The sequence below is a fragment of the Carassius carassius genome, chromosome 5 (genome assembly GCF_963082965.1).
Source record: "Carassius carassius chromosome 5, fCarCar2.1, whole genome shotgun sequence".
NCBI lineage: Eukaryota > Metazoa > Chordata > Actinopteri > Cypriniformes > Cyprinidae > Carassius > Carassius carassius.
The window spans coordinates 9,288,337-9,307,849 of record NC_081759.1 but is presented as its reverse complement, the minus strand read 5'-3'; the positions used below and the strand labels follow the sequence as shown (position 1 = coordinate 9,307,849).

General features: G+C 36.5%; 2 protein-coding genes across 2 annotated transcripts; one reads left to right on the top strand and one right to left on the bottom strand.

Moving 5' to 3' along the window:
- Positions 1-1,618: 1,618 nt before the first annotated feature.
- Positions 1,619-4,988, bottom strand: spaw (southpaw). Its single transcript, XM_059549067.1, has 3 exons — positions 4,434-4,988; positions 2,272-3,056; positions 1,619-2,134 (listed from the first exon to the last, which is right to left on the bottom strand). Exons 1-3 carry the CDS (start codon positions 4,708-4,710, stop codon positions 1,982-1,984), a joined length of 1,215 nt encoding a protein of 404 aa, XP_059405050.1. The 5' UTR covers positions 4,711-4,988; the 3' UTR covers positions 1,619-1,981.
- A 4,186-nt stretch (positions 4,989-9,174) lies between these two features.
- On the top strand, positions 9,175-19,370 carry sftpbb (surfactant protein Bb). The gene is made up of 11 exons (XM_059549693.1): positions 9,175-9,233; positions 9,769-10,009; positions 10,303-10,361; positions 11,325-11,396; positions 11,750-11,866; positions 12,091-12,228; positions 15,036-15,116; positions 15,250-15,433; positions 18,273-18,403; positions 18,871-18,948; positions 19,066-19,370. The coding sequence occupies exons 2-11, from the start codon at positions 9,958-9,960 to the stop codon at positions 19,093-19,095; spliced, it is 942 nt and encodes a 313-aa protein (XP_059405676.1). The 5' UTR covers positions 9,175-9,233; positions 9,769-9,957; the 3' UTR covers positions 19,096-19,370.
- The last annotated feature ends 143 nt before the right edge of the window (positions 19,371-19,513 follow it).

Genomic DNA, 19,513 nt, shown 5'->3' with positions numbered 1-19,513 from the left:
TAAGCACTGGTTTAAACCAACCTCTTGCAAAAATGTCAACTGTTGCAAAATGACAGAATATTTATACTCCTATTTACTACCGAATGATTTGAAATCAATATAAACACAACAGTATTACTTATGAGAAAGGAATGCAAAATGCACAGTTGCACAGAAAAGATGTTTTTAATACATCTTCTAATACATATATATAATTATATTTCATTAGAATGCTTTGCACTTGCAAATGGGAATTTATGATCTGCTATTTGGGAACTTGGGAACACTTTAATGTCATGGATGTACTTATAGCATCTTAGCATCTTCTAGCATCAAACAAGGGGATGCCTGTGAGAATATAGAAGCATCGTGCTTCTTTAAAGTTTCTTTCGTTTTATTTATGTATTTATTTTTATTGCTACTATAGGTCTTTGAATTAGACAAGATTTTAAATGTCTATATAAATATATATATAAATATTCAACCCTGTACACCAGCTGAAGATACATTTACAGAATTAATAAAGAAATAAAAACTCACAATTTTGTGGTCACCTTCTTTTTTCTTTTTTTACTTACTGTTCTCAGTTGCAATATATTGCATTAAAAGAATAGTTCACCCATTAAATTTTACTCATCCTCAGGCCATCCAATATGTAGATGAGTTTGTTTCTTCATGTGAACAGATTTGAAGAAATGGAGCATTGCATCAATTGCTTACCAGTGGATCCTCTGCAGTGAATGGGTGCTGTCAAGAATGAGAGTCCAAACTGCTGAATTCTTGTTTTCTCTTTACTTGTTTTTTTTTTTTATATAATCCTGAAGCCCTTTTAAGTGAAGCAACTTGACATAGTAAACATGTAAGCATGCTTAAATCTAACACAAAGCCTAACAGCAGCTTTATTGCACACCAACCTCACAGACACAGACCACCCAACTCTAATAATGACATCTAAATACAATGTGATGATCCCGACACCTCTAAATAACACCCACCTTTCAAATACTTTTCCTTCTTGGCACCATTTAGTACACATTCCCACAGCTCCCATCCTTGTGGAGAGGATCTGTAGGCTGACAAATCCATCATTATATTAACAATAAACTGTCACTTTTGGTCAAAATTCCAGTTCATAATCCATAATTACAATGAAAAAGTCCAAGTTGTTGTCTCACATCAAAATCCACCCACTGTCTAGAACTATGCATTTCTTATAGTCTTTGTCTATATCTGTGTATATTTCTCTCCTGATTCAGATTAAATGTCTTTTTCCACTGGAAAAAATTAATATTATGGATAGAGGACTTATAGTTTAGCTGGAAGCAACAGCTATTAAAAATGTCTTGATGTTTCTTATAAAGACAGCTTTTCGCTTCATGAGATGTTAATTGATGGACTTGAGTGGTGTGAAATTAATTACTTGTGTATTTTTGATTTTTTTAACAGCTGTTTGGACTCTCATTCTGACGGCACCCATTCACTGAAAAGGATCCACTGGCAAGCAAATGATGTAATGATACATTTTTCCAAATTAATCTCCCTGGTTATAATATAGGGATATATAAAAAATGCTGATTATACAAACTACAAAGAACAAAATAAAATAAGAAACATTTTTTTTCTTTATTAGGTTTTTTATGTATTATATACAATTTTATCAAGCCTGCTGATAAGAAAATAAAAAAGCATGAACACATTTTACATCACATTTTATCACAATACATATCGCATTTCTTTAAATGAAATATATGTATAGCCTATGTACATTAAGTAAAAATATACACTCCTTAAAAATTCCAAATACAAAATATTTACATTTATTTCTTTTAAATATTAAATATTCTCATATTTTGCACATTATTTCAGTGGTTCTCATTTTAAATTCTCCAAAAGCACGTACTTTAGTTCAGCATAATGGAATGGAATGTTATTAAACCGTTTAAGAGTTAACAGAGTAGCCCACTGAAATTCGTCTTCTATGACAACACAGAAACACACTTCATTAATGACATCCACACTCCTCCACGATCATGTCCTCGTGGTGGCGCATGACCAAACCATCGCCTTCATAGTACAGCATTGAGAGCGAGCTGAGGCGCGTCGGGACACATGACGGACAGGTGACGCGCTCCGGATGGTAAAGCTTCAACAAACTCTGGAAAAAGAAAGCAACGTTTTAGCACCCATTTAGTACCACTAACACACACACACACACACACACACACACACACATATATATATATTATTATTTTTTTGACATTGAATTAAGTAGGCTACTGTTAAGTATCTCACCTGCATATAAGCATGGTTTGTTGGGTTGAAAGACTCATCCAGCGGACTTGGACATTCTCCTTCGCAGCGGTAACCATTATAACGCTTAGGGTGCACGATCCATTCATCCCATCCAATCTGATCAAAATCCACCCACATATCAACTCGACGACAAAGTGATCCTTGTTGTTGCTCTCGAGGCGATACTACTTCCGTCGCGTTTCTATCATCCGTAGCGCGCATCCTTTCGACCCGGTTCCTTTTGTGGCGACGAGCTTGAGCTGCGTCTGCTGCCCGGTTCAGGACGACATATTTTGAGCGCGCCACTGTATTGATCAAGCTGGAGGCACGCTGCTGGTCACTGTGGGAAAGTTTGTTTTTGTAGAAAACTACAATCATAACTCGCTCTGCTGTGGGATGCTGGATTTTTGTTCGCCAGCTGTTTGTTACAGGTTCAGGTAAGTCTTCCCCGCTTCCGGTGTCCTCTCCGGCGTCAGGTGTCAGGATCTGTTCAGGTGCCTCGGTCCTCTGATTCAACCACTGCTCGAGTAACTCCGTGACATTGAAAACTCTCCAGGACGATGTTGAACTGCCGGACACTGACTTGATGCTGCCTATAAAAAGTCGCTTATGGTGACAAAACTCACAATCCTGTGTATGTAAGTGGAAGATGTCCACAATAACGCGTCTGGACGCAGAAAACGCTGGCAGACGGATGCGGAGCTCTGAAAGTTGAATGCTGTCTCTCGCTGAGAGGGAAGACATGTCGAAAGTGACGGACCATCGCTCACCAATTTGATGAAAGTCTGGAAAATAAACAGAAAATATTTGAGTCACCTGTTTAGCTACACAGTATCAAATAAATTACTTAGCAGCATATCAATTAATTGAGCATTCACACAAAAGATAATTTCTTGCTTTCAAAGGTTGACGAAGCACAATTAAATGCTCCCAACTATTTTAAGAATTAGGCTGCATGGCACAATTTCAAAAAATCAAAAATCAAAAAAATAAGATATGTTTAAACGATAACGAGAAGCCCTGGAACACTGAAAGTATTTTCACATGATAGAAGCAATCAGATGAACGTACAGTTCGACTGAAACAATTTTTAATAGAGATTATGAATTCAAAACTTCAAAAATTCAGACTTGATCATTGCATCGATTTGCTTCTAGTAAAATAGTCCTATTTTAACTTAGGCAGAAGGCGTCCTCTAAGTCATTGACAAAATTTCAAATAAATAATATAGTCTAATAAATTATATTTTCATTTTAAAAAATAAGTCTAAATGTAGAATGTCTAACTTTTGAATTGTGCCACCTTGTATTCAGCATAACTTTACATTTTCTCAATTAGCCTAGGCTAATAAAGCTTTACTCTACTTTCCATTAACTTTTTTTATGCATCATTTAAATTCGTTAGTGAAATGTAGTCCGTTTATTTTCACCGGGCTTCATGAGTTAGCGCGACAACAGTTTCTATGAGCGCGGCCAAATGTCAACACTGTCAGGAAGGACGAGCTACTTGACAAGCGATGTGTATTGAACCTCGCGTTCAAACAGACGTCTGAAGGGCTAATACACACACCCGTGTACATAAAACAGCCGGCTCTTTAAAGTTGAATAAGCATTGTGACACTACTGAGTTGTAAAATCTAAGGGTCAGATAGCGCGAGAGCGACGGACCTGATAATGAGCCCACAAGTAGTCCTACCCCAGATGATGTAGCTTTTACTCCCTTTAAAAAATAATGCGCTTTTATTAAATAAACCTAAGATATTTACATGCTAGTTACTAACAAAAAAATCTTGCTTGATGTATTCGGACCTATAGGCTATTCTTGACAAATTACAAACCTACTTATAGGGTTGGTAGGCGGGTGCAATATCATGGTACTTTGGTAGGCCTATGTTCTTGTATGTATAGGCTACTGATAGAATGTACCTTGAATGCAATCTAAGTCGCTTTGAATAAAATAGTCTGCCAAATACATACAAAAATGTAGGCTAATGTAAAACAAACTATGGTACTGATGAATGATTAGTTATTTCATGTGCCATTTGCATGCATTAAAAAGTAAAGACTGATTCCAAGATACCACATGTCTAAACTACTACATGGTTGTATCGAGTACAGTTTGCATACAAATATTATTTAGGCAGGTTAAAGAAAATGTTTTACCTTGTGCAATCAGGCTTAGGACGAAGTCAGACTGATGAAGAGTTGGGTTGTCGACACTGGCTGGAGTAGTTGCCATCGTACCGCTGAAGTCTCTGTATAACTGCATCATGTACAGCGGGTATCTTGGATTCGACTGGAGACGTAAGTCGGAATGTGAACTTATGAAAATTTCACGATGTTCTCCCGTGAGTGCGCCGTCATTATCGATCTTTCCGCATGCAGCGTGCATCAAGGAAACCACCAAGACAGCGAGCAATATTATTTCTCGGGTTTCCATTGCGAATCAATAAAGTTTTCAATTGTGAACCGATCGATCGCGTCCGATTCCTCCTCCTGGCTCGTCTGAGGTCCGAGTGATCGAGGTGTCCGAGCTGTGGACAGTGCTTTTAAAGTGTGCAGCTGGCCCCTGATGACCCCTGTCATCCTGTGGTCTCCGCGGAATCCCTCTGATCCATGAGGCACATCAGAGGAGAGCAGAGCTGTCAAGTTCACTGCTTCTCGAAACTGTGCAGACACAGGCAGTGACAGTTTATGTGCGCGAGGCGCGACACTCTCGTGTTCTTTAACGTGCCAGCGACATCCTTTGATTTTGGGCCACCCAAAGTTAGACCATCATGTTCATTCAAATTTTTATATGAATTCAGTACAGGCCAAATTAAATTATAAATTAAACTAATAATAAATCAAATAAAACGAACTAGCCTATTATTACTAGATGCAATATGTTTTTAACAGCGAATGTGGCTACTTTGAAATACAATTAGGTATTTGTTTATATTTTAAATGGCAATCAGGTATTCTGTTATATTAATATAATGGTAACAGTTTATTTTAAGGACCAATTCCCATTTAAACTAGCATAGGCTAGGCCTACATATTACTAGCAGTGGCTGTTTATTGGTACTTAAAGCATATAATAATGTCTTCTTCCATATTTTAGATCTCCTGATCCCAAATGAACTACTTTACTATTAATAAGCACCAAATTAGCAGTTTATTGAGACACAAGTTGTAGTAAGGTTAATAGTGAGAATATAACTATTGAATAAAAAGACAATGAATGATATTGTTGTGTGATGGTTGTTTAAATGAACGCAATATCTGTAGACATTAAGGGGGGCACGTTCCCAATATTTGATATTCTTCACGCTGCAAAGCATGGATCTATATGTTTTTAGGACTACAAAAATTTTAAAAAGTTAAAAATATAAAAAGTAGAAATTAGTAGGGGTGAACCTCTAGTTTACAAAACCCGACATGAATAACCAGCGCGATGCAGTTTTAAGGGTGAAAGAATGCGAGGTAAGATACAAGGTATACCGCAGCTAAACTGTTTTACAATAGAAATGTTAAACGAAACAACTGAATGATAGAAATTTCCTTTTTTTATTATTTATTTAGAAATATTTCCTTATCATTAAAATTAATATTCAAAATGATAAATATAATTAAAAGCCTTTACCTCTCAAGAACTGATGCATAAAAATGTTTCCAGATGTTTTCCTATTAAAATAAAAAAAATGTATTTTCACAGTCACAAAGTCTTTTTAATGTGGCGCACGGGTGTAATATCATGCCTATGACAGTGAACAATGGGGCTATGAGAGGATCCTGTGATGAAGCTCTGACAGAATCCTCTTGGACCAGAGAAGCTTTAGCAGGAACATCTGGGACCAGGAGAGAGAGGTGCTCTGGAACTGAACATCTGGGACCAGGGGAGAGAGGAGCTCTGTAACTGAACATCTGGGACCAGAGGAGAGAGGAGCTCTGGAACTAAACATCTGGGACCAGAGGAGAGAGGAGCTCTGTAACTGAACATCTGGGACCAGAGGAGAGAGGAGCTCTGGAACTAAACATCTGGGACCAGAGGAGAGAGGAGCTCTGGAACTGAACATCTGGGACCAGAGGAGAGAGGAGCTCTGGAACTAAACATCTGTAGATTTGTAGAGATTTCACAGTGATTTCTGGAGCGGCCCTGACAATATCTTTAGGACCAAAGCAGCTGAGAATGGGAGCCCTGTGGGCATGGCTGAAACCTCTGATGCATCCATGACACAGATCTCTGGGACCCAGAAGCCAGAGGCAGGAACCAATGGAGCAGCAGTGAGAAGAACTTGTGGATGGCCTTGACAGGGAGCTCTGGGTGACCTAGTGCCTCAAGCCAAGGCACGACACAAAAACTATGCCTGCCTGCCCTGCAAGATGCTAAAGCTGGAGTGATGGAGTGTCAGCCCACCAGACACACGGCTGGCCCTCTTCTCTTCTCTATGACCTACTGAGGGACCACAATTAGAAATTGTACAAATTAGACAAAACATAACATACATACTATGATTGTGTGTGTGTGTGTGTGACTCTAACAGTCAAAAGTTTTTGTACAGTAAGATTTTTCATGTTTTATTCTTAGTCTATTCTGCTCTCCAAGCCTGCATTTATTTGATCCAAATCAGTAAAATTTAAATAATAAATAAATAATTGTACTATTTAAAAAACTGGTCTCATTTTCACAAAACATCTTAAGGCTAAATGTAGCTTATAATTCACCGATTTAGGAGAAAAACTTAAAAAAAAAAATAATAATAATGGTGTCAATCCTAAATTTAGGACTCCTAAATTTTTGCTCTAAGAGTATTTCATAAAACTTTTTAGCAGTAAAACTAGCTCCTAAATCTGTGAATCATTAGGAGTAGTGAAGAGGATCAAACCGCAAAATGGCTGTTGAAGGCAATCATCCTCTGAAAGTAAAATCTTTTGAAACATTTGATGATAATGACCTCTTATAAAGGTATCACCTTTGGTTTTGGAAGTTACCACAACTGCTAATTTTCCTTTGTGTAAATCCTTGTTTTCATGAACCACTTGGGCAAAAAGTAACAGCTGGTGTTGCATCTAAAAAACATTTTTTTATCAGCCATGATTATTCTACTCTGTTAATTAAATTACTGTTTATATGCATATCTGAATAACTTTACATCTGAGGTGTTTAAAGACTCCATTTGTCCATTCATTATTTAAAAAAAAACACGAAAATGTATAAAAGGCCCCATTACCTTGTATCTTACATTGTGGCCCCGTAGTAGCAGTTTTTGTAAAAATAGGCTAACGATTGCGTCATAACCTGCGATTCTCTGTTGCACAGTAGAGAAATTACCGTATGGACAGGAGGAGAAGCTCACAGACAATCTTTTACTGTCTATGAGGCTATCGGGGGTATGTGGATGTATAAAGACAAGGGAGAAGCCCATAGAGAGTCCATAAAAGCAATGGGACAAAATTATTCAACAACGTCTGCACGATTTGGCGGCTGATTCAGATTTTTCTTGGCACAGCGGTTGCTCATGTGACATCTACGTCATCAAGCTCAGTTTGAGTCTGCGCAGTTCGCTCGACCCCCAGGAAATGCTTGCTTCTAATTGACTTCACTTGTCTCCGTTGAATCCAATGGGGTCGCTGTGTCCATTTCTTTTACTGTCTATGAGACTACCTGCCAATCACTGTGTGCATAGTTACCATGCTGACATCATCCATAGCAACGAGGTCAACCCCACCCTTACTCTTAGCTTAAGACTTCTTTCTATTCCTTAGTAAAAGCTTGTCTCGTCAGTTTTGTGAATAGGTTTCAAGTCAAGTCAAGTCAAGTCAAGTCACCTTTATTTATATAGAGCTTTAAACAAAATACATTGCGTCAAAGCAACTGAACAACATTCATTAGGAAAACAATGTGTCAATAATGCAAAATGATAGTTAAAGGCAGTTCATCATTGAATTCAGTGATGTCATCTCTGTTCAGTTTAAATAGTGTCTGTGCATTTATTTGCAATCAAGTCAACGATATCACTGTAGATGAAGTGACCCCAACTAAGCAAGCCAGAGGTGACAGCGGCAAGGAACCGAAACTCCATCGGTGACAGAATGGAGAAAAAACCTTGGGAGAAACCAGGCTCAGTTGGGGGGCCAGTTCTCCTCTGACCAGACGAAACCAGTAGTTCAATTCCAGGCTGCAGCAAAGTCAGATTGTGCAGAAGAATCATCTGTTTCCTGTGGTCTTGTCCTGGTGCTCCTCTGAGACAAGGTCTTTACAGGGGATCTGTATCTGGGGCTCTATTTGTCCTGGTCTCCGCTGTCTTTCAGGGATGTAGAGGTCCTTTCTAGGTGCTGATCCACCATCTGGTCTGGATACGTACTGGATCCGGGTGACTGCAGTGACCCTCTGATCTGGATACAGACTGGATCTGGTGGCCACGGTGACCTCGGAACAAGAGAGAAACAGACAAATATTAGCGTAGATGCCATTCTTCTAATGATGTAGCAAGTACATCGGGTGTTATGGGAAGTGTTCCCGGTTCCGGATTACATAATTAATACAGCCTAAAAATCCTTTAACGGATTTGGATATTAAAAGCATATTAGTATGTTATGTGTAAGCCAGGTTAAAGATATGGCTCTTTAATCTAGATTTAAACTGCAAGAGTGTGTCTGCCTCCCAAACAGTGTTAGGTAGGTTATTCCAGAGTTTAGGCGCCAAATAGGAAAAGGATCTGCCGCCCGCAGTTGATTTTGATATTCTAGGTTGATTATCAAATTGCCTGAGTTTTGAGAATGTAGCGGACGTAGAGGATTATAATGTAAAAGAAGCTCATTCAAATACTGAGGTGCTAAACCATTGAGGGCTTTATAAGTAATAAGCAATATTTTAAAATCTATACGATGTTTGATAGGGAGCCAGTGCAGTGTTGACAGTGTTTCAAGAGAAAAATCCTAGCTAAAAACTTTTACTGCTATTTAGGAGAACTCTTAGTGGTAAGATAAAATGTTTTGTGAATGCATGTTTTCTGTTTAAATATATTTTAAAATATTCCTGTGATTTCAGAGCTAAATTTTTAGCATCATTACTCCAGTAACATGATCCTTCATAAATCATTCTAATATTCTGATTTGCTGCTCAAAAACATTTATTATTATTATGTTGAAAATAGCTGAGTATAATTTTTCAGATTTTTTTGATGAATGGAATTTTAGAAGAACAGGAACTCCACCTTGTGGACGGTGGGTGTCAGTGTTGTACTTGGTTTGTTTTTTTGTATATTCTTGTTGTTCAATAACCTTTCATGTGTCTGTCTTGATACTCGAGCAAAATCTCTCTTTTTTTTTTTTGGAGGAAACTGATATTTCCTTAAAATAAAAAAAATCCAAAATTATCCCCTCCCTCTGTTCATGGAGCCCCTAATTAGTAATTAATAAATAATAAAAAAAAATCCCATATTTTATTTTTACCATACATACTGTAACTAGATAACAATAACCAATGAATGGTATTTTTTTTATGTCATGTAAGGCTTCCTATGCAAATAGACCAATCAAGCGAATCAGGAAGATTGTTGGTTGGCTGGCTATTAAACTTGCTACTTCCTCATCAAAATACTATAAAAACATTTGGGCGGCTCATCAGTTGAACACAGAAGTTTTTGCTGTATTGACTGTAGTCCAGGAGCACTTCTCTCTGCAGAGCTCTGATTAAAACATCATGCAGTTCGCCTGCATCACTTTTTTTCTCTTCACTTCTACCTTGACTATAGGTAAGAATTTTTACGTTAAATAAAGCTGACTATATTTTGCATGACCATAACAATTAGAATGAATAATTAAAATGCTTAATATCAGGCTACTAAAAATTATTAAGTTAGGAGTTAAATTTAGTTTTTTTACTTAAATAATAGACTTCTCTGTATTTCTAGTTCAATATACCTCAAATTAGCTCTTCAATTTTTCGAAGGCAGTCAATTTCCTGGTGTTCCAAGTCAAGTTGTTTCTATAAAACAAAACAAAAATTAATTATTTAAATATTTTACATGCTCTGGCCTATATATAGGATGGGCAAGAAGTGTAGACCTTCAACTTGCAGAACCACAAACACCCATCCTTTCCACGGTGAGTGACCAATGATTGAAAAACAACAACTTGCATGTACAGTAAAATGCAGATGAAAATAAATATTCCATGTGGATCAGTTCATTCACACGTTTCAGCAACTGACAATGCTGCGAATTACCTGATTACATAACCTACATTTTTGTTTATATTATCAATTACTGGCATACACTAAGTTAATTTACATAATTATTTTGATTTATTTATTATTATTTACCAAGTGTCTTATTTACTTATTCAAATACATGTAAATATGTTTTTAATCATTTATCTTTATTTATTATTTGCAAGTGGCCGCTAACTTTATTTCTTATGTTGCACAATAGCAGTGAAGATCTTGCTAATAACATTACACATTATTCCTCACACAGGTACATGCTTGATCCAAATCTAAATAAATAAAAATTCATTTTGAAAGCATCGCATCAATAACATTACTGAGTAATACTAAGATTACTTCATCAGGTTCTACTCCACTTGGACCATTAGTAGATAAATTGTCAGTATGTTACATTTATTATCCTGACTTATGAATACTATTTGCATAAGGTTGGCTGTAGGCTGCAGAATGCTATACTTATATATAAGGTAGGTTTGCAGAGAATTGCAACCCTTGATAGATCATATCAACATCTGTGAACTGTGAAACTTAAAAGATGATCTGAGAATATGTTATTTTTTTACACTTCCTTCTTTCTAATAAATATAGATTTCTCTTTTACACATACAACCCTAAAATAGAGGCTGTGAGAGTTTGTGGTTTTATGTTAGAACCAGTATCACATGGCATACACTATTCATTGCACATTTTACTTTGCAGCCATGAAACTAAGCACTGAAATGGATTCAAATTGAAATTTGGTTAAATATCTAGTCAAGTTTATTCATATTACATCAAACGGTCCACAAAATAACTTTGATGACTGTAAGTCAACATGATATTCAACTGTCCCCATTCTTTAGATGAACATGTGCGCCGATTGCAAGCAGATTGTTCAGTTGTTGACAGAAATCCTCTCCAGTAAAGACTCACAGGTGAAATTGTGTTTGTGATGTTTACTAATGCTTAGATTTCATTAGAATTCTATTTAATGCTTTTGGTAAATCAGTTAAGTCATTTTAGTCCAAAGTTTGAATTATACCTTTTCTTTATTTTCTTCATGCCAGACCTAGTACATACAACACAATCTCATGGTAGTTCATATCTATGTGCATTATTTTCAAACTAAAAAGCTAGTTTTGCTTTCTTATGGCAGTGAAGCCAGGTGAGGTAGTGCTTGTCAGTTGAATGAATTGATGTTTCCACTGAATTACATTCTTTTAAAGCTCATTGTTACGAATGATTTGGAGTTGTTTGTACAATGACCTTGACTGTTCCCTTTTCACAGCATCTCATTGAAAAAGCTCTGGATAGGTTTTGTTATGAACACCCCGTCATCCCTTTGTGTATGGATGGAGCAAAGACATATGTACATGTGATCATCAGACATTTCAGTGCATTTGCAGTGAGTAGTTCTTAGTTTAACGTCATGACAGTGGGTGATTCTGGAAGCCATAATATTAAACACTTGGCATTACTATAATGGAGATTTATCATCCCAGTTTGACTTTGACTATTTGACTTAATTTATTTCTTAAATCTTAATCCCTAAAAATGAGTAATATATATTTTTACATAAATAATAGAATCCATACACTAAAAATCAGGATGTTTTTACCTTCATCACAGAATCAAAACGGTGCCATATGCACAGTGTTGGGACTGTGTGGCAGCCAGTCTAAGAGAAAAGCACCATCAGAGCTCACCGCTGGCCTGAATGAGCTTGGTTTGCTCTATGCAAAACCCTCAAGAGGAACTAGCCAAGAGGTATGTGTGTGTGTGTGTGTGTGTGTGTGTGTGTGTGTGTGTGTGTGTGTGTGTGTGTGTGTGTGTGTGTGTGTGTGTGTGTGTGTGTGTGTGTGTGTGTGTGTGTGTGTGTGTGTGTGTGTAAATGGGATTGTTTCATTCCTTAAATTGCTTGCACACTTGAGGACTCAAGATAAAAGTATTTTGGCATGTCTGTTAATTGACTTGATGAAGCTGCTTAGGGTTGGACAATGCAATCAAAATCTAAAACTGTAATGTTTTAAACATGGCAGTGATGCACAGCACCTTAAAAAGGGGGTTTCGTAGCAAGGTTGTTTTGGTTTCCCAAAGAACCATTAAGTGAGCAATTCTTAAAAGAACACTTTTGAAGAACGTTTTAATCATCTTAAGTAGCCTACATTTTTCCACTATACTAAAGAACCTTTTGTGCAATGGAAAGTTTACATGGATGTTAAAGGTTCTTCATGGAACCATCAATACCAATAAACAGAGCCGAGTAGATTACTTACAAATTGTAGTCCATTATTGGTTACACCCTACATGATGAAAACTGTATAGTAACATAATCTAGGTTATTCATTTTAGGTAATGTTTTTCAGATCACTTTTAAGTTACTTTTAGATAATTTTTTATCTAACTTGTTTTAAACCTACTATTGATTACTATGTTGATATAAAAAGCAAAGAGAAATAATATGCATTACATTTTTTTTATATATATATATCAGCATCATAAATGCATTCAACATTCCATTAAACCAGGGTTTCCCAAACTGTGCTGGAGTGGGTTTATGAGTAAATAAAAAGCTTATGAATGAATGGAATCATAAAAATGTAAAGTAAATAATTTTAACACTTGAGCAATAAAAATATCAATATTTAATTTGTTTACCAGCATGTCAGTGTGATTATTAAGCGCCATCCAACTAAAAACTTCCTCAGAGATATTTCAAGTTAATATTTCATGTCAGATGGGTTTAGTTGACAAAATACATTTGGGAATCCCTGAATAACATGAACAAATATTAATAAACATGAAAACAATGACATTAGATGCCCAAAGTCTTTTGGTTTGAAATAACAGTTGCTGAAGGTTACTGGATATGAAGACATACAGGTGCATCTCAATATATCAGAATGTCGTGAAAAAGTTAATTTATTTTAGTAATTCAACTCAAATTGTGAATTTTGTGTATTAAATCAATTCAATGCACACAGACTGAAGTAGTTTAAGTCTTTGGTTCTTTTAAATGTGATGATTTTGGCTCACATTTAACAAAAACCCACCAATTCGCTATCTCAACAAATTAGAATTTGTTGAGATAAAACAAATTCCCCCCCCCCAAAAAAACCCATTTAGTGAATTGTTGGCCTTCTGGAAAGTATGTTCATTTACTGTACATGTACTCAATACTTGGTAGGGGCTCCTTTTGCTTTATTACTGCCTCAATTCAGCGTGGCATGGAGGTGATCAGTTTGTGGCACAGCTGAGGTGGTCTGGAAGCCCAGGTTACTTTGACAGTGGCCTTTAGCTCAAAATGCTGGTCAGCAGAAGGAAGCATGAAATGCTCCAAAATTCCCTGGTAAACAGGTGCAGTGACTTTGGTTTTCAAAAAACACAATGCATCAAAACCAGCAGATGACATTGCACCCCAAATCATCACAGACTGTGGAAACTTAACACTGAACTTCAAGCAACTTGGGCTATGAGCTTCTCCACCCTTCCTCCAGACTCTAGGACCTTGGTTTCCAAACGAAATACAAAACTTGCTCTCATCTGAAAAGAGAACTCTGGACCACTGGGCAACAGTCCTTCTTCTCCTTAGCCCAGGTAAGACGCCTCCAACGTTGTCTGTGGTTCGGCAAATTCCTCAACACATCTGTATGCTTTGGCCCCAGCCTCAGTCCATTCCTTGTGAAGTTCACTCAAATTCTTGAATCGATTTTGCTTGACAATCCTTATAAGGCTGCGGTTTTCTCCGTTGGTTGTGCATCCTTTTCTTCCACACTTTTTCCTTCCACTCAACTTTCTGTTAACATGCTTGGATACAGAACTCTGTGAACAGCCAGCTTCTTTGGCAAAGAATGTTTGTGGCGTACCCTCCTTGTGAAAGGTGTCAATGATTTTCTTCTGGACAACTGTCAGATCAGCAGTCTTCCCCATGATTGTGTAGCATAGTGAACCAAACTGAGAGACCATTTTGAAGGCTCAGGAAACCTTTGCAGATGTTTTGAGTTGATTAGCTGACTGGCATGTCACTATATTCTAGTTTGTTGAATTGGTGGGCTTTTGTTAAATGTGAGCCAAAATCATCACAATTAAAATAACCAAAGACTTAAACTACTTCAGTCTGTGTGCATTGAATTTATTTAATACAAAAGTTTCTAAAGAGAAAATGGAGAATCGATAAATTACGAATGATTTACTGCCATTGTGTGAATAATATGTAATCATGTAATCCATAACAAGGAACTGTAGTCTGATTATGAGCATAATAAAATATAATATACTCTCATGAGTACTTGATTTTTGGAATCTGATTACATAATCCATATTACATTCAATCCTTACCCAGCTCTGCCAATAAAGATAATTTATTTGAATAGTGTATAGTACTGCACCTATATATGACTTATTTAATAATGGACTGGTACTGTAAATACTCCAAGGTTTCACTAGGAAATAAGATTGTTTGAGGCCATGCTATTCATAAAAACACATTAGCTATAGCTCTGTTATTTTGTGCATAACTCAACATTTAATAAGATTGCCATGACTCTCAAGCCTACTACTTTTCTTTTTCTCAGATTCAATTCAATCCCATCTGTACCTTCTGTATTTTCTTTATAAAGACAATAGAGAGCATGTTGCCTAAAGAGAGAACTGAAGTAAGTACTCTTCTGTTGGAAATCTCATTCAAATTTTAAGAAGTGTAAAATATTCATAATTTAATGAATCCCCAAAATGCCTGAATATAAACTGGTACTTGGTTCTTTTCCATTTTGCTTCTTTGACATGTAGGTGGCTATAGTGAACCTTCTGGAGAAAATCTGTGACTATTTGCCTTCACAATATAAGGACACGTGTAATAACTTCATAAAAACGTACGGAAAGCAGCTGATTGATCTGCTGTTATCCTCCCTCTCTCCACATGCCATCTGCTCTGCGCTGGGTCTGTGTCTTTTCACAGAGACACCACTGTCATGTGAGTAGCATGACTGACAGCAGAGTAATGTGATCTTTCTTCGTGTTCAAACAGAACTGTACAGCATGGCGCAAGCAATGCCAAGTTAACAGTTTCGATTCTTAAGAAAAGCAAGAACTGAAATTTGAAAGAAAAATGTGCACCTTGAATTCGCTTTGGATAGAAGCATCTGCCGAATTAATGTAAATCTTAAGGCAATTTATAGAAATGTTACAAAGATTGTGGTCAATTAGTGTCTAATTCCTATGAATTTGTGCAATCACATTCATGTTTTCTGCCTAGACTTCAGTGTAGTTAGGTTTAGGGGGTGGAGCTTCATGCTAGATTATTATTATTATTATTATTATTATTAAATTGCCTGTTTTCAGGTGAATCACATAATTTCTTGTGAGACTGGGATGTTTAATGAACAGTCTTATTGAAGTGAAAATGTTTTAAACTTTGGCAATCAATACAAATCTGGATGTTTACAAAATATTACCAAATTTTATATTTTAATTTTTTTCAAACTTATCAGATTTTTGTTTTCAATTAGGCAAATTACTTGCACATGCACTATTAAAAAAAAAAAAGTAGTCTACTGATAATTTGTTGCCAGGACATTATCCATTAATTTTACAGAATTAAATTTCCATTAACCTTAAAATATAATTTGCAAAATATTATTATTTTTTTTTTCTTTAAAGCTTTCATATTATTTTCATACACGTCGTTGTCAAAGACTTTAAATATTCAAAGACAGTGCACATCTGCACTTGAATGAATGAGAGAAAGGGCAAAGCACAATATGGCAGAATAGTCCCGCCTTCTGAATAAAAGAGCCAATCGCTTAATGGTAAAGTCATCACATTACTGCAGCTGTGCTAGAAGCTCCGGTTGCTGTAGAAACAATCAGAATTTAACTTTTTAAAATGCTATTTGAGCATAAAAAACCACAACATTTGTGATGCAGTTGTTTTCCGATTTTACTGGTGATTTCAAATATGAAATTTAATTGTAAGCTTAGAGAACAGCTTTGGAGAATTTTTGGATTTTGATTTAGTTTCTCTATTTAAAGAGATATGAGCTTTGCATGAAATTTTGCAATTTTGCTGGGCAACTTTTTTGAGCTATGTTTCTTGGGCACTTTCCCATTGAGAATGAGTAACAAATTTCAATAGGCCTATGCACACTTTAGATAGGTCATGGGCCCTTTGTCTCACCTGGTTGCCTGTTGATGCCAACATTAACCAAAGTTGACCGACAAGATTGTTTAAAAAGTTGACCCCTGTATCATCAGCCTTAAAGGTGTTTCGAAGATGGCCGCCCATTAAAATGACTTTCCTTTAAAGGACTTTGCTGTTGTGTTCGCATGGACACACAAATCAGGTTGTGTGCATGGACATTAATTATGGAAGCCTGTTTCCGCCTCAGAATAAAAAAAATAAAAAATTGAGACTTTTATCTCTCAATTCTGTCTCTTTTTCTTCTTCTCATAATTCCATGATGTAAAATCGAGAGTTAAAAGTAATAAATGTGAGATATTAACTCACAATTCTAAGAAATAAAGTCAGAACTAGAGCTGAAGATCTTTGCCAGTCGGGTTCGGGCTTAATTTATATCATCTTACGCGGGCTCGGCTCGGGCTCGCGCTCCGGTTTGCGCGGTAAACGAGCGGTCATGTGATGTGTTTCGATTAGCGCGAGAAAGATGCTAAAATGGATGCTGAGGGTGGAGGCTTGCCTCTGGCATAACGTTTTGGTTGCACCAGCAACTAAAGCAAAGTCTGAGGTGTGGAAAAGTTTTCACCATGTTTATAATGAGAATAATGAGTGAATAATGACGCACCATCAGTGAGCGCAGGAACACGCTGAAGCCATCTATAGTGGATTCAATCATTTTCCTCCACAAAAACATTTAGGCTTAGCCTAATGTCTGTGAGTAAAGGTTTTTCAAATGATAACTAAATATTCATTGAGTCTTAAATGCATAATGTGGACAGAGTATTTACGCTAATGTTGGCATTATTCTTTTATTAAATAGTCAGCTGCTAGTGGCGAAGCAAATCCGGCGGAGCCTTTATCTTAATTTAGTAATTGCCAAATACCCATCTTAATAAAACATTTATCTTAATTTGATTTGTTAAAAAAGACTCGTTTTTATTGGTGCGTTGGTCTATTTATGGGCTAAATGAGCCTATGTCTATTTAGAGTGCTGAGATGTTAAGATGTCACAGAGGACTTATTTTGTTTCTTTATTCCAACTTCCAAGTGGTCTAGTCTACGTTAGTTTTGAATAAATTATATTAAAACATGTATAAATGACTCATTCTTGACAAAAGGCAAAAGAGCTGTGTGTGCGCGCACATTTGAATAATGTCGGGCTGTACATGGGTTCGGGCTTTTAAAAAGCTGGCAATCAAAATGTACTTGTCGGGCTCGGGCCGAAACCTGTCGGGCTCGGGTCCTGGCGGGCCTAACTTTTATGGCCCGATTACAGCTCTAGTCAGAACTACAATATATAAACTCAGAATTTTGACCTTTTTTTTTTAGAATTGCGATATAAAAACGCAACTGCTAGTTATAAAGTCATAATTGTGAAATATAAACTCGCAATAACCTTTATTTTATTTTATTCAGTGGCGGAAACTGGTTTCCATAATTGACTGTGCTGATGACAAAAATTACAAAGAGCAAAACATTCAAATGTGACTATATGTGGTACTGAATTTGAATGGTATTCTGATTTGGTGCTTGCCTTGGAAGTTTTTCTCAAACCAGAACTAATTGAAGAATCATTCTTTCTGTGTGTAAATTACACTGAGATCATTGTTAATGTGAATTTTATGTGTCCTCTCTAGTATCAGACTGTGAGTCCTGTAAGATACTTACAGTCCTCTCACAGTTTCATTTGGGTCACAATGCCACAGATATCCAGACCTCTGACCTGCTCCAGAAGATGTGCCACCTCCACCCCAATGCTATTCCTCGAGTAATGATCCCAATACATTATAAAAATCCTTGTTCTCACTGTATAGTAGATGTCTTTAAATACGGTGCAATTACCTAAAACTGTTTGGTAGAATGCACTAATGTTTATATTGTATTGCAAAACACTTTTGTCTCTATCAGGTTAGGTCAACAATGTATTATAGATGTAACTACAGAAACTACATATCTAGTTACATACGCAATTATAGAGGCATTTTAAAATGAAGTACAATGCGAAAATGCATGTACACGATGCATTATATTAAATGATTAATTGTAATGTTAGCACACAGTTAGAGACACATGAAGTGGGACCAAATTCTTTTAAATATCTGTATGATTTGATCAATGAAGAATATATTGAAACCGCTTTCAGTTTTTGAATTCACACGTGAAGTACTTAGACTATCTGACACAGTCTCCTGCAGTGATGTACAATAATGACACATGTTACTTGCCCTCTCCTAGTGTGAAGGGTTTGTGAAGCTGCATGGCCACAGGCTCCTGAAGAGCGATGGGAAACAACATGCCCTTACTGCATGTGAGGTAATAACTTCTCATTTTTATTAGCGCTACACTGAGGTTGTTGAACACTTCATGTGTTCTAGGAGGACTGGAGAGATTCAGACATGAGTAACACTTTTTTGTTGTTGTTGTCAACAGAAGGATTACCTTTGCAAGGGACCCAAATGACCCCAAGTGATCATTCGAGTAAGACTCAAAAGATCAGAAAACCAACAACGTTTTACTATACTTAAAGCTTTTTCTATCCACTCCATTTGCCACACAAAATCATGGGAAATTTGAGACATGAAAGTAAATGTAGAGACAATGACTGTTCAGTCAGTTTCAAATTGGCTTATGTGCCAATATGTATTTAAATGTACCGGTACTGAACTACTTCGTTATTATGCGTTTATCTGTATTTCCAGACTCTGAACCTCACTGAGTAAACATCAACATAACATAGGAAATACTGAAGTTGCTTGCATTTAGTTTAACATTATATAAAATAATTATTTCCTCACATTTGTGTTAAAATAACACCATAAATAAACTGTACAGATGAATATTTTAAGCCACTGTAAGCAGCTGATCCAGAGAAAATGGA